This window comes from Hakea prostrata, chromosome 4 (assembly GCF_041222555.1).
Source record: "Hakea prostrata isolate BN-2017 chromosome 4, UWA_Hpros_2, whole genome shotgun sequence".
Lineage (NCBI taxonomy): Eukaryota > Viridiplantae > Streptophyta > Magnoliopsida > Proteales > Proteaceae > Hakea > Hakea prostrata.
The window spans coordinates 27049684-27062089 of record NC_142603.1 but is presented as its reverse complement, the minus strand read 5'-3'; the positions used below and the strand labels follow the sequence as shown (position 1 = coordinate 27062089).

Sequence of the window (12406 nt, the reverse complement as noted above, 5' to 3'; positions counted from 1 at the left end):
TTAGGGTTTCTAAGGTGATTTAGAGCCTGCTGAAACTGAATTCCAGATCTGAATCCTACTGTAATCAGAATTTCAGATTTTGAAATTCGAACTCAACAATCAATTTAGGGTTTCGGTTAGGGGTTGGAGAAAGGGAAAGTGCTTGCTGTTCTGCAATTCAGAGCTAAGGATGTTACTGTTCTGCCGTTCAAAGTCTACGTTCACTGAATGAAGGGCTAAGATGTTAGGAACTCAGGGTTTTTCTTGAAATTTAGAAATTCTGCAAAACTTCTTGAAGAAGATGAAGTGCAGGATTTTTCTAAGTCAAGAAAGCTAAGCAGATTTGGGGAAATACTGTTAGGATTATAACCTAGTGCTAGGGGTGACCAAAAGGGAAGGGGAAAGAAGGTTAGTGGGGCTGGGGTTCGGGATCTGCAGGTGAAGGGATTCCAAGGGTGCCATGGGTAGAGAGGGGTGGGGAACCTGCTGGTGCTAAGGGGGAGGTGGGAAAGGGGCTGGGGAAGTCGTGGGGCTTAGGGGGAAAGAATAAGGGAGTCATGGGACCTAGGGGGTGCTGCTGACGTGATGTAGCAGCAGGGCAGGGGGTTGGGGAAGGTTGCACAGGGCAGGGGAGGAGGATAATGAGCTTGCGTGGGAGGGAGTCTGTGACTTACTCGGGCTTGCTGGAAAGCTGAAGAAGCTTGCTGGACATGATGAGTTAATCTTCAGAACTTGAATGTTGGCTGCTTGAGTGCTGGAAATCAATTTAAGAACTCTCTCAAAGACAACCACAAGGTCCCGAACCCTGCCACTCACTCAGGCAATTAACAATCAAAATTCTTATTCATCAAATCTGAATATTACAATGCAAGAAGAAGTTATTTATAGCCTAAAATAAAAGACTCTTAACTAGAATTGGGAATCCCTAAGAAATAAGGATCCCAACTCTAGACCAAGGATCCCAACTCTAGACCAAAACACTCAAAATGGAATCAAATTACTACAAGACCACAATTGCCTAACTCAACACAACTCTAAAACAAAAAACCAAAAGTAAACCAGTGATCTATGCTCATCCTAGTTACGTTTCATATCAATGGCACAAGCTCTAAACATGTCCTCTAATATTTGATCCTAGTTTAAGTCCACAAGGAGACCAGAAACTTCAACTCCAGCAACAGTAATTACATCAATAGGTTCTCATATTTGCAAGAAACTTCAGTATAATAAATAAATAAATAAATAAATAAATAAACTGAAAAGGGAAAAAGGAATAGGGTTGCCTCTCAGACTCAGGTCCTCCACCCATGGCCTCTCACCAATCTCAGAATAATCCCTTTAACAAAAAGTAAATACACAGGCCTGCACAAACTATATAGGCGACTCAAGAACATACTCAAACATCAAAAAGGAAATGCCTCACTCAGTCCACAGCTAATAGGCAACATAAACCATCTAGAAAACTAAAAAAATGAATAAAACTGACTCAAAACAAGACTTCAACTAAATTAATGAAGTAAACCCCATTTTGCTACTTTCAACACATATTTTAGGCCCCCTTACAAAGACAGCACGTCTGCTCAATGGACCATCAACTACAAAGCCCAACCCCAAACCTTACTTCCGATTAAAAAAAAGCCCACTTAGCCGAGACAAGAGCTAACCATTTCAATTGAGTTGGTCAAAATCTCGACCGAAATGGACTGAGTACAGTTGGTTGAAACATGTGATTAAATGACAAATAGTCACTTGGTTGAGCCAATCTATGAGATTCCAGTGGTTTCAACAGTGTCGCCCCTTTGGGGTTTCAACATTCTCCTCCATATCTCAACACAGAGGTTATTGGAGCTTGTTCATCCATGCCCTCTAGGAGCATCTCACATAATTTTTTAGAATTGGCTACAACTTTTGGTACCATTTTGACTGCCTTGATAGGGGGATTCAAAGAAGAGCTGGTGTATGAAAACAGAACCAAATTTAAAAATTTCAAGTAGGGAGCATAGAGGACTGTTTTAGGGTATTTAGGACTGATGACAGGTTGTGGCTTTGGGAATAGGGACCATAGGTGCAAGGGAGGATTGTTGAAAGTTTGGTGTGGTTGAGGGGAACTAGGACTCCATGGCCCAAGGTCTAGAGGTGGAGTCTAGGGTTGTGATTTTGAGTGAATGGGGCATCCTACTAGGGGCTGGTTTAGTCAAAAGGAAAAGCAGAATTGAGTAATAAAAGTCAATGAAAATCTCATTTGCAGCTTTTCTCTTTTGAGGTGGTTTACTGGAGGCTTGGTGACTGCTAAAGATGGAAAATAAGTATGGACCAGGGGGTTTCCATCAGCAAAAAACAAAGGAAAAGACATGATCTGATCAGCAACTAACCTTACCATAAACCAAGGATGAATGATTCATGGAGATGACATGCTGAACCCACAGGTAAAACAAACTCATGGATTTTAACCACTAAGATTTTTCCACCTAAGATACTAGGGCAGGATCTCAAATACCACTCCCCAATTCAGTTCTGAACTTTTACTACCAGATGTTCCTTCCTTCTAGGAACAATGCTTCCAGCTAAAAGCTTAATTATATAACTTAAATCCACCTATCCTGACTCTTCCCTCCAAGTGGTAGAAATAAGATAGCCACAGCCTTGAAATGCTTAAACGAAAGTAGGAAATCAAGACCTTGAGATTCTTCAACTAAACCCATTAATCATAGTACAACTAAACAACTAATGTGCAGGACTGTACATCGACTCCTAGCAACGGTTTATTAGTGGAACCAACTCCTGAAATGACTCAAGTACTATATATTCCAAATGGGACTCCTCAACCAAGACCATGGAGATCCTTTTAAAAGCCTACTTACTTAAAACATAAAACTTTCCAATCCTGATAACTTAAATTGGCCCAAGATTTCAATAAAATCTAACCAGTAGCAAAATTTGATCGAAATACAAAGCTATTTCTGCACTTAATTTTACCACTTTTAATGCTCGTGACAGCATGAACCTATGGGACAATGGCCCAACACCCATACCCATCAACCCTAGGTTGAATCTAAGGCAAAATAGCCTTATGTAGGTTTGTATCTACGTCACTTAATTTCAATGACTTCAGCTTTATATTAATTATTTCGACTATCTCATCCATCAAAAAATATCATCAGTGAAAAGCAGATACCAAGGGGCCTCATCTTGGATGTGTCAACTTAAACCAATGAGTGCACAAAAAGATAAGCTTAAAGCTAATCCCTAGCATAACCCAATTGTAATTGGAAATTCATCACCATGGCCCTCGACAATCCTGTCACACGTCATTACACCCTCGTAAATGTCCTTAATTATACCTAGATAATCACTAAAGTTCTTCCTTAGGACATGCCATATGACCACCCTAGGATTATACCATAGGCCTTTCTAGGTCAATGAAGAACATATGGAAGTTTGTTTTGTAAGCTCTAAAAATCTCTATAAACCTAAAGAAGGGGTAAATAACCTCCTTCATGGATCTTCCCATAAAATAATCAAATTCGTTCTTTTAAGATTTTAGCTTCTCTTCACAAGTGGCTTTCAATGATTTTTTTTCCAAAGGTTCATGGACTGGCCCATTAGTTTTATGCCTTAATTTATGGTTATTGCAATCCTATATATCATCTTTATTCTTATAGCTCAAAACCACAATGCTTCTCCTCCAATCATCTGGCACTTCATTTGCACTCAAGATCTGTTACACAATTTGGTAGAACATGACAACCCCTCAAAGACTTAGGCTTTTCTATACTTCAATTGGCATCACGTTAGGATCACTTTCCAACACTCAAGCAAGATGTGTGTAGGACAAGCTATTCAAGGTGCAGCAACATTCCACCACATTGAAACGAGTTTCTTCTAATACAAGTTTCATTTTGCTAATTAAGAAAACATGATTGGCCTCTTTCAGTTGTCTACAAGAGTTAATTACAGTCAATCCCTAACATTTGCGTTATTCACAACGTTCAAGACATTTCACAGGGTTTGTCACACATTGTCAACCCAACAGGAGCTCTTCTAGGTCAATGGGGCCACAACATGAGAATCCATCGATTCACCATTCTAACAGGAGCTGAGGAGCAGAAAACAATCAAAATAAATTTTAAATTATCAACACCTGGGGGAAAAGGGGGGTCTAATCACAGGTCACCAATTCAGAAATCCCAAAAGCACTGCTAATCCATTGGAGGCATCTATAAGAATGCTATATCAAATATAACAAGGTCCATTGATGTACTCACAGAATAAATAGAGCACAAAGGCAACTCTTGACTCTGAAGTCATCCAATGTGAATTCCTCATGGTATACAGACCATCAACGGAAGTTGGATCGTAGAATCAGTATATTTGAACTTTTTTCTTACAAACAACAAAATTTTGCTTGAATTGATAATTAAATATTAAATAAGAGAGAGAAAATGCGTAGAGCATCTAGTAAGTTCTCTCACAAATGTGTAAGCTTCAGAATCTCAATTGAATGTTCAAGAGATGATTTCGGATATCACATCAGTCGCAACTTATTAGACAAGACTTAACAGTTACAGAACTCTCTCGCAGCATTAAACTTAATATCTAAAGTAAACAAGTAAAAAAAGGTTTCACCTCTTTTAACGAAAAGATTCTTCTTTGCCATCTCTGTTCGTAATACAGACTTCGCCTCCGCATCAAAAACCATGTCCTGAACATCCAAAAATTAATCCATTCATCCCGATAATCAAAAACCAAAACAAAACTAAAATTGGACTGAAAATAGAGACCTGAAGTGTATCTTTAGCAGCCATTGCAAACTGAGCAGTGGAGAAGAGAGCAAACCCCATGGGCTGCTCTCCTTTGAAATTAACTTGGGAGGCCTCATAACCTGGTAACCATCTCATGAGGTTTTGTAGTTCGCGCTCTTTCACGTCTTCTGGAAGACCAGAGATGAAGATCGTTCGAACCTGAAAACAAGAAGAAAGATGACGATTCTTCTATCCACAAATCAGAATATAGGATGAAAAGAGAGAAATGAGTTACCTCATCAGTGGTGGAGCGGTTAGGGTTTTCGACAGGGATTGGTGGAGGAGGTGGAGGAGCAGCAGGAGCTGGAACCCATTGCTGATGATGGTAAGGGTGAATGCCAGCACCTGCCATAGCTGTCAGTTTCGAACTCTCTCTTCGTCCTCGCTTTTCTGTGTAGTAGGATCTCCGGAGAGATTCTGACAAAAACACAAAAACGATCTTTGAAGGTATTCTGCGTCTTCACGGTTTTTAGAGCGGAGGTTGTGTAGCATGAACAGAAATGATGTCCTGGAATAACATTAACTCACCTCGTTTAATTTTAGCCGTAGATCTCGCATTAGATTAATCTCGATCATCGGTTGAGTTTCCGCCTATCAGCGGAAGCGTAGATGAATAAATATAGAGCATATTGCACGCGCAACCCTAAAATGGGGACCTTAAAGACTGACACCCCACTTTATGTTTAAAAAGCATAGAAACCCCAAAATTGAGTTTTTATTAAATATATTTGTCAAATTTATCACTAAAAACAGTTAAATCACTATTTATTTTCAAAAATATCCCATAAACAATGTCGAAAAGATTTTTAATGACAAATTGGACAAATATATCCAATAAAAATCTAATTTTGGGGTTTCTGTGCTTTTTAGATATAAAATGGGGTGTCAGTGTTTTAAGGCCTCCATTTTAGGGTTTCAGTGCAATTTGTTCATAAATATATATAGTGTGTTCTTGTCCTAAGTTCATTTTCTTTACTTTTGTGTGGAAACAAGCTCAAATCCAAATATTACTTGTAACGGCTAAAGAAACTCAATAAGCTGTTTATAATATAAAACCCTAACATTTAACTACTCTCACAATGGTAAAGGTTAGTAACACTCGTGACTAAATAATCTGAATGAATATGGACTTAGATAAAGGATCGATATTAGTTAAGTCCACAACCCAACAATCTCTCATTTGGGCTACACTGACACGAGTACCTTTACGTAGGTATTTGGTCATAACTCTCATAATCCTTCGTCTCTCAAAAAATTTGATTCAACCAACAAACAATTTATGTGAACGACAACAGAAAATGCTATTCAATATACGGAACACATATATCGGTCATTACAGTCATTAACAATTTGTTGATATGAATCATTGAGGTGCATACAAGAGGTAAATAATGCAAAACCTTACGTTATCACAAAAGCATTCCCTCTTATGGGTTCTTTCCCTGATCAATGATCAGTCTATCTCGAATTACCTTACAGATAAAATACTCAGATATTAATTATAATTTAACAAACCATCATGATCGATCTAACGTTAATATCTGACCTTAGCAAAATCTCCTATTGGCACAATCGCCTGTGGCAAAACTGTCTATTGGTATAACTGTTTGTGGCAAAATTGCTAACCAGGATTTAGGCTAAATATCGCCATAAATCCAAACATTGGCTAATTATCGTCGTTGTCATTAGAACCTTAGCCAAATACCGCTATTATCATCAAACAACAATTATAGCAAACATAAATCTACATCATTTGCCTTAATCATTAACACAATATGAAAACAAAATAACCATCTTATTAATGAATAAACTTCATAATGAAGTCAAAGAATGTTAAATAAAAACAAACAATAACTCCCACTAAATGAAAGTATCAAAAGATTCTAAGACACTCATATTGGAAAATGATTCTTACAAATTCTCACTAAAAGTGCCTTAGTAAGTGGATCTGCCAACATCTTATCAATAGTGATATGTTGAATATCAATTTCCTCGACAATGACATTTTCCATCACAAGTAGATATTTGATGTCAATGTGCTTGGAGTTCCCAAATCTCTTATTGATTTTTTAAAATAACACAGCAGAATTGTTGTCACACCACATTTTTAAATGTCTTGAAATCGAATAAACTACCTTAAGCCCAGTAATCAAATTTGTAAGTCACACAACCTACTTAGTTGCCTCATAAAGTGCTACAAACTCTGCTTGCATGGTGGAAGATGCTAGTGTAGTTTCTTTTGCACTCTTCCATGAAACAACTCCACCTCCCATCAAAAAGATATTTCCTGAAGTGGAATTTAGATCATCAATGTAACCACCAAAATCTGAGTCAGAATATCCAGTCACCTCTAGCCTCTCACTAGCACTGTAAATAAGTTTGAAATTTTGTGTTCTCCGTAAATACCGCATGACCTTTTTTTTATTGCGGTCCAGTGAACAGTTGGGGTTGAGGGGTCAGCCCCCGGATTTTTTTAAAAATTTGATATATTCTATAGTTTTTCCTTATTCCTCTCACTTCACATGTGAAATACCACTATTTGGACCAGCCCAAAATTAAAAATAAAAGTTCAAAATAACAATGATGGGTATTGATACGGAGAAAATATAATCAAACCGGGTTCATCCTTGGTTCGACCCTTGACCTTGGTCGGGACGAAAGGAATCGACTCGCTTCCGAGAGCGCCGGGTTCAAAAGGTAGCTTGCTGAGGAAGTAAACTGACTCAGTCAATAGGCACACCCGAATCCGCTATAATCGGAATGGACTAATCATCAAGGAGACAGTTAGCAACATTTGCGGAAGATACCGATCGTTATCATATGGATAACTACCATATAACGATCATATTATTAAAGGAGTTATCTATTAGCCAAACCTCAAACGGATCTATCATTAACGGATCTATTCGTTAAGATCTGACAGCTATCCGAAGAAGGCTCAAATACATCCGACTAATGAGATTCGAAGGTACACACTATATAAGACATCACCAACCCACAAGGTAGATAGAGAGAGAAAAACACATACAATCTGAATCGTATTTTCATCATTCATTCTTTAACTCTGTGCACAAGCAGAGCCGTTTATGATCAGTTCATCAACTGACTTAGCCCTTCGGAGGTGGACTCCTGACCCCAGCGGTTGGGCCACATCTGACGTTCTTTTTTGCATGTCATCTACAGGAGATCTAAGGGCTGAGCAGATTTTAGACGCATCAGGTATAATTGTCATTCTTAATCATTATCTAATGATTGTCATTAAACCTTTAGTTTTATGGAATAAAAAGTTAAATACTAATTAAAAATAACTCACGATCCATGAATTTCTCCCCATTTATTCTCTCATATTTTCATTCCTATTTATTCTCTCCTGAATCTCCTATTTTATTCCCTATTTTTTTCTCTCTTTTTTTATCTCACATGTCTTACAAAACATTAGAGTAGTTAGTAGACATTGAAGTTTTCATAAATATTCTCCACAATTATCAAGTATTCACTCTCTCGTTCTCAAATTATTCCTCTCTCTCTCTCTCTCTACTCAGGATTTTTCTAGTATTCTTTTTATAAAATATAATTGATAAAATTTTGATTCTACTAATAGCAATTTAAATCTCGTCAGAATTCAACCATTGATTTTATCAGATATAATCATAATCACTGATTTTTTATTTATTTTTAATCCCTAAACTTTCTACTAAAATTTTAATTTCTATTAATAGAAATTTAAATCTCCTTTAGAATTTCAGCCATCAATTTTATCAGATATAATCGTAATCATTTAATGTTATTTTTGAATCCCTAAAATTTCAATTCCTACTAATAGCAATATAAATTTTAAATTTCATTAGTTGGATGTTTAGAATTTCAGCTGTTAATGTCACATCCACCCAGCCAGTACCCCATCGGGCATACCCGGGTATGTGATCCATAGTCCCGAAGATCAAGTATCGAGCAACCATGCCTCCCACATACGCGATAACACAATCATGAACGATAATAATCATGGTTTAAGCATATAATAAAGAATCATGAATAAGGTAAAACAGATAATCAGAGTGCGGAATAAAGATGATACCTATATATATATATATATATATATATATATATATATATATATATATATATATATATATATTATTTATATATATATATATATATAATCCAAAAGGAGAGAGAGAGTGATCACAAGTCACTTCCTCACACAACAGCGGAAAGTAGCAATTTAAGTTAAGTTTACAAATCACATGTAATGAGTATATCAAAGAAAGTTAAATTACAGATCCGGTTTTAAAGGAGAATCCAAAATGTAACTTTAAACAAATGTTTCTTCGGTCACATAAAACACATTCTCATAAGTGTAGATATCCGAAGTCCAGTACAGCTGCTCCAACACCAGTGTCGAGCTAATCCTGGTGTGCAATATAGTTCTCTTTGGTACCCTCACAATAATCTTCATAGTAGCCACTACCCTGAGGGTAGTGTAGCTCATCAGAGGGTGCTTCGAAGGACGTGCCATCGGACTTTTCAAAACCTGTAGAATGGTCTAACAAAGAAAATGCACAGAAAGGAATGAGTTCAAAGGAACTTAGCAAGGCAGTTAATCCATAGTATATAAACCATATGATACAAATCATAACATGATGCAAATGATATGAGACAGATGATGCAATTATTATTCTAACTCTACATATGCTAGTCTCTATGTAGACATGCTTTAAGTCATAGCACCATACTTCCTTGGGTAGGTCTCAAATCGCTCTTCCCTCAACCATTCAGGTATCTTGGGTTCTCCGGTGTGAATTGGGTCCTGCATCCATCTCGGACAATTCCATGATTGGGGATTAGGTCACCACTCTCTCACATCACCATTGGTATAAGTATTGGCGCATGTCACGGTAAAGCCTAGCCCAATGCAAGTCATCTACTCAGTCATACCATGTCAGATCCAGATATGTCCATTCCTCGCCCCGGACGATCCTTTTCGGTATCCTTCACACTAGAGTCACGGATATTACTCACCGAACTCATCAACCCCATTGGTCATCCACAAATAGTAGACGGGAAGCTCTCACGTTCTCTCACGGATATGACTCATCGATCTTCGAGCGCCCATGAGCCCAAGTCTTACTATTTGCAACCCTACCAACAATGGCCCCTTTCAGGTATCCGTGATATGATCTATGTCCTCTCATGGGTTGGTTACCGGTCTTGAGCGCCCATCAAACCATACTACTACCACGGGTTGTTCGGTCTCAATACCCTTCCGATTCGGGTCTGATATGACAAGGACATCCTAGCCATACACCTAGACAAGTCCTATATATGTCATCCAATAATCCGGAAAAGTGTCGATGGACACCTTCGGAGAACATCCCATACTATTTCCTCCGATGTTCAAGGACAGAAATGTCAATAGGACATTCCTCAATCCCAAATTATACTTATCCAATCACATTCTCAATTCATCATATCACACATACATGATACATCATCATATTGAAAGTCATATCATAACATCGCATAATTCAAGTGTAATGTAAACAACAATAATTAAAGCGACATGATATACAAGAGTGATTAAACATGTTACTACTGTTAAAAGACAACTACAGTAGTCATATGATGTCTAAATAGAATTGATAAGTAAAGCATATCAAGTTGCCAATCATCATTGAATAAACACATAGTCCATGTCATATGGGTATAACTGTCCTTAACTTAATCGAATTGAGAATAGCAAAAACCACTTAGAATAGTCCCCAACTTAGTTCTTGAACCCTAGATAACATATAAGTAACATTAGAGAAGGAAACAATCAAATCGGAGATCAAACGGAGTGAAACGAGCAAATGTTGAGGCGTTGTTTTCCTTTGGTCGACTGACTGGTCAACTGACCAATCGACCAAGCAGTCGACCAAGAGGATCAATAACGGGCAGCATAGGGAAATTGGGCCTGAAACCTATCTTCCGGTCTCGGATCGACTTGAAATTTGGAGGGAATGATCATATAGCAATATAGGGACACTATATAATGAAAATTATCATGATCCAACAATCCAATTAGGAATACCCAAATTGAAACCCTATGTTCTATCTGCTAAACATCAAGAATTGAAATGGGGTTTGTTGCAATGGCAAGGAATGATGGGGAATCAGCTAAGGAAGTGATAAGAACTATACTAGAATCATAAATCAATAATAAATCAGACCTAGCATGCATCTACAGATCAGTTTAGGTTGATAAGACAAGTTGGAATGACAAGAATCATAGAAATGCAATGCTATTGATTGTATATAATGCATAGCATAGCAAGAATGAAAAGAAGTTAATGGAGATGAAAGGGAAACACATGGCTAAGTGTTTGCAAGGTTGCAGCACTTCAGCCATAGTCTCAATAGTGAGAATGAGTGGAGGAAAGAGTAGATTAGAGAATGAGAGAGAGGAATCATACCTTGAGGAAGTGAATGAAGAGGGAATGCAATGATTGAGACCAAGAATCTTCACCAACTTCAAGAGAGGGCTTTAGGTAGCTCACTCTTCGTGGTCTGGAGTGCCAATGATTAGGTTAGGTTTCTATTCACAAGTTCCCAAAAAGTAGAGTTAAAATAATAGAGAGTTCTGTAATTTTTGAATTTACTATTCTGTTGGTTGACTGATTGGTTGACTAGCAAGTCGACCAAGCCTGAACAACAACTTCAGTCAGGGAAATGGAAGGCCAAACTGATCCAAATTGAGTTGGGTTTTCTCCTACAAGTCAATCAACAAGTCTAGAATAGATAAATACTTTCGGAACGAGATCGGAAGTGTATCATGTACTTCAACTACGCTCTCTCCCTTCTAAGTGCAGTTCTCAGTGAACACTGACAGTGTATCCAAGTAAGGGGCATCACTGTCAATATCCATAGGCTCTGAGTCATACACCGAATCTTCAACTATGAGGGCCCACAAGTCTCTTCTTCCACTACTCCGGGTCTTCGGACCTATAAACACCAATGGATCCGGTAAGGGTCCGGGGTTAGGAAATGGCTGGATTTCACAGTTAATAATCATAATCATTGAATTTTTGTTTTCACTTATTTTATGGAAATTGACTGTTTTACCCATATTTAGTTAATAGACTTCAAATCTATCTTTTTCCTACAGTCTCTCCAACAATTGTTTTCTCACATTTATCTTTCATGATTTTGTAAAGTTTTTCTCCCACAATTTTAGCCCCTAAGCTTTATTTCAATCTACTTTTTATAGTTTACTTATAATTGTGTTATCTATATTTTAGTCATTTTATTAATTTACCTACATTTTTAATGTGGACCCCACATTCGAATATAATAAATAATTCAAAGGTTGGCCCACATAATATGTATGGTAAAAAGACATTGGTGCTTGTCCAACGGAAAGATGATCCAAACTCATTATTGCCCCCCCCCCAATATTCAATCCTAGCTCCGCCCCTACCAATGAGCCACACCAGCATTAGACTGAAACCTTCCAAGAACACTGACTGCAAAAGCAATATCTAGACGAGTACAAACCTGTGAATACATCAAGCTCCCTACTACAAAAGCATATGGTTTGTCATTCATCTGTGTTCTTTCCAAGTCATTCTTTGGACATTGACCCTTAT

General features: G+C 37.6%; 1 protein-coding gene across 1 annotated transcript in view; it reads right to left on the bottom strand.

The window, feature by feature from the left end:
* The window catches only part of LOC149018622 (RNA-binding (RRM/RBD/RNP motifs) family protein), a 31086-nt gene extending 25828 nt beyond the window's left edge, over positions 1-5258 (bottom strand). The window contains exons 1-3 of the mRNA XM_089152791.1: positions 5017-5258; positions 4761-4940; positions 4606-4681 (exon numbers count right to left, since the gene is read on the bottom strand). Coding sequence (XP_089008917.1) covers positions 4606-4681; positions 4761-4940; positions 5017-5133 — 373 coding nt within the window. The 5' untranslated portion in view covers positions 5134-5258. The remainder of the gene's footprint in view (positions 1-4605; positions 4682-4760; positions 4941-5016) is intronic.
* Positions 5259-12406: the final 7148 nt, after the last annotated feature.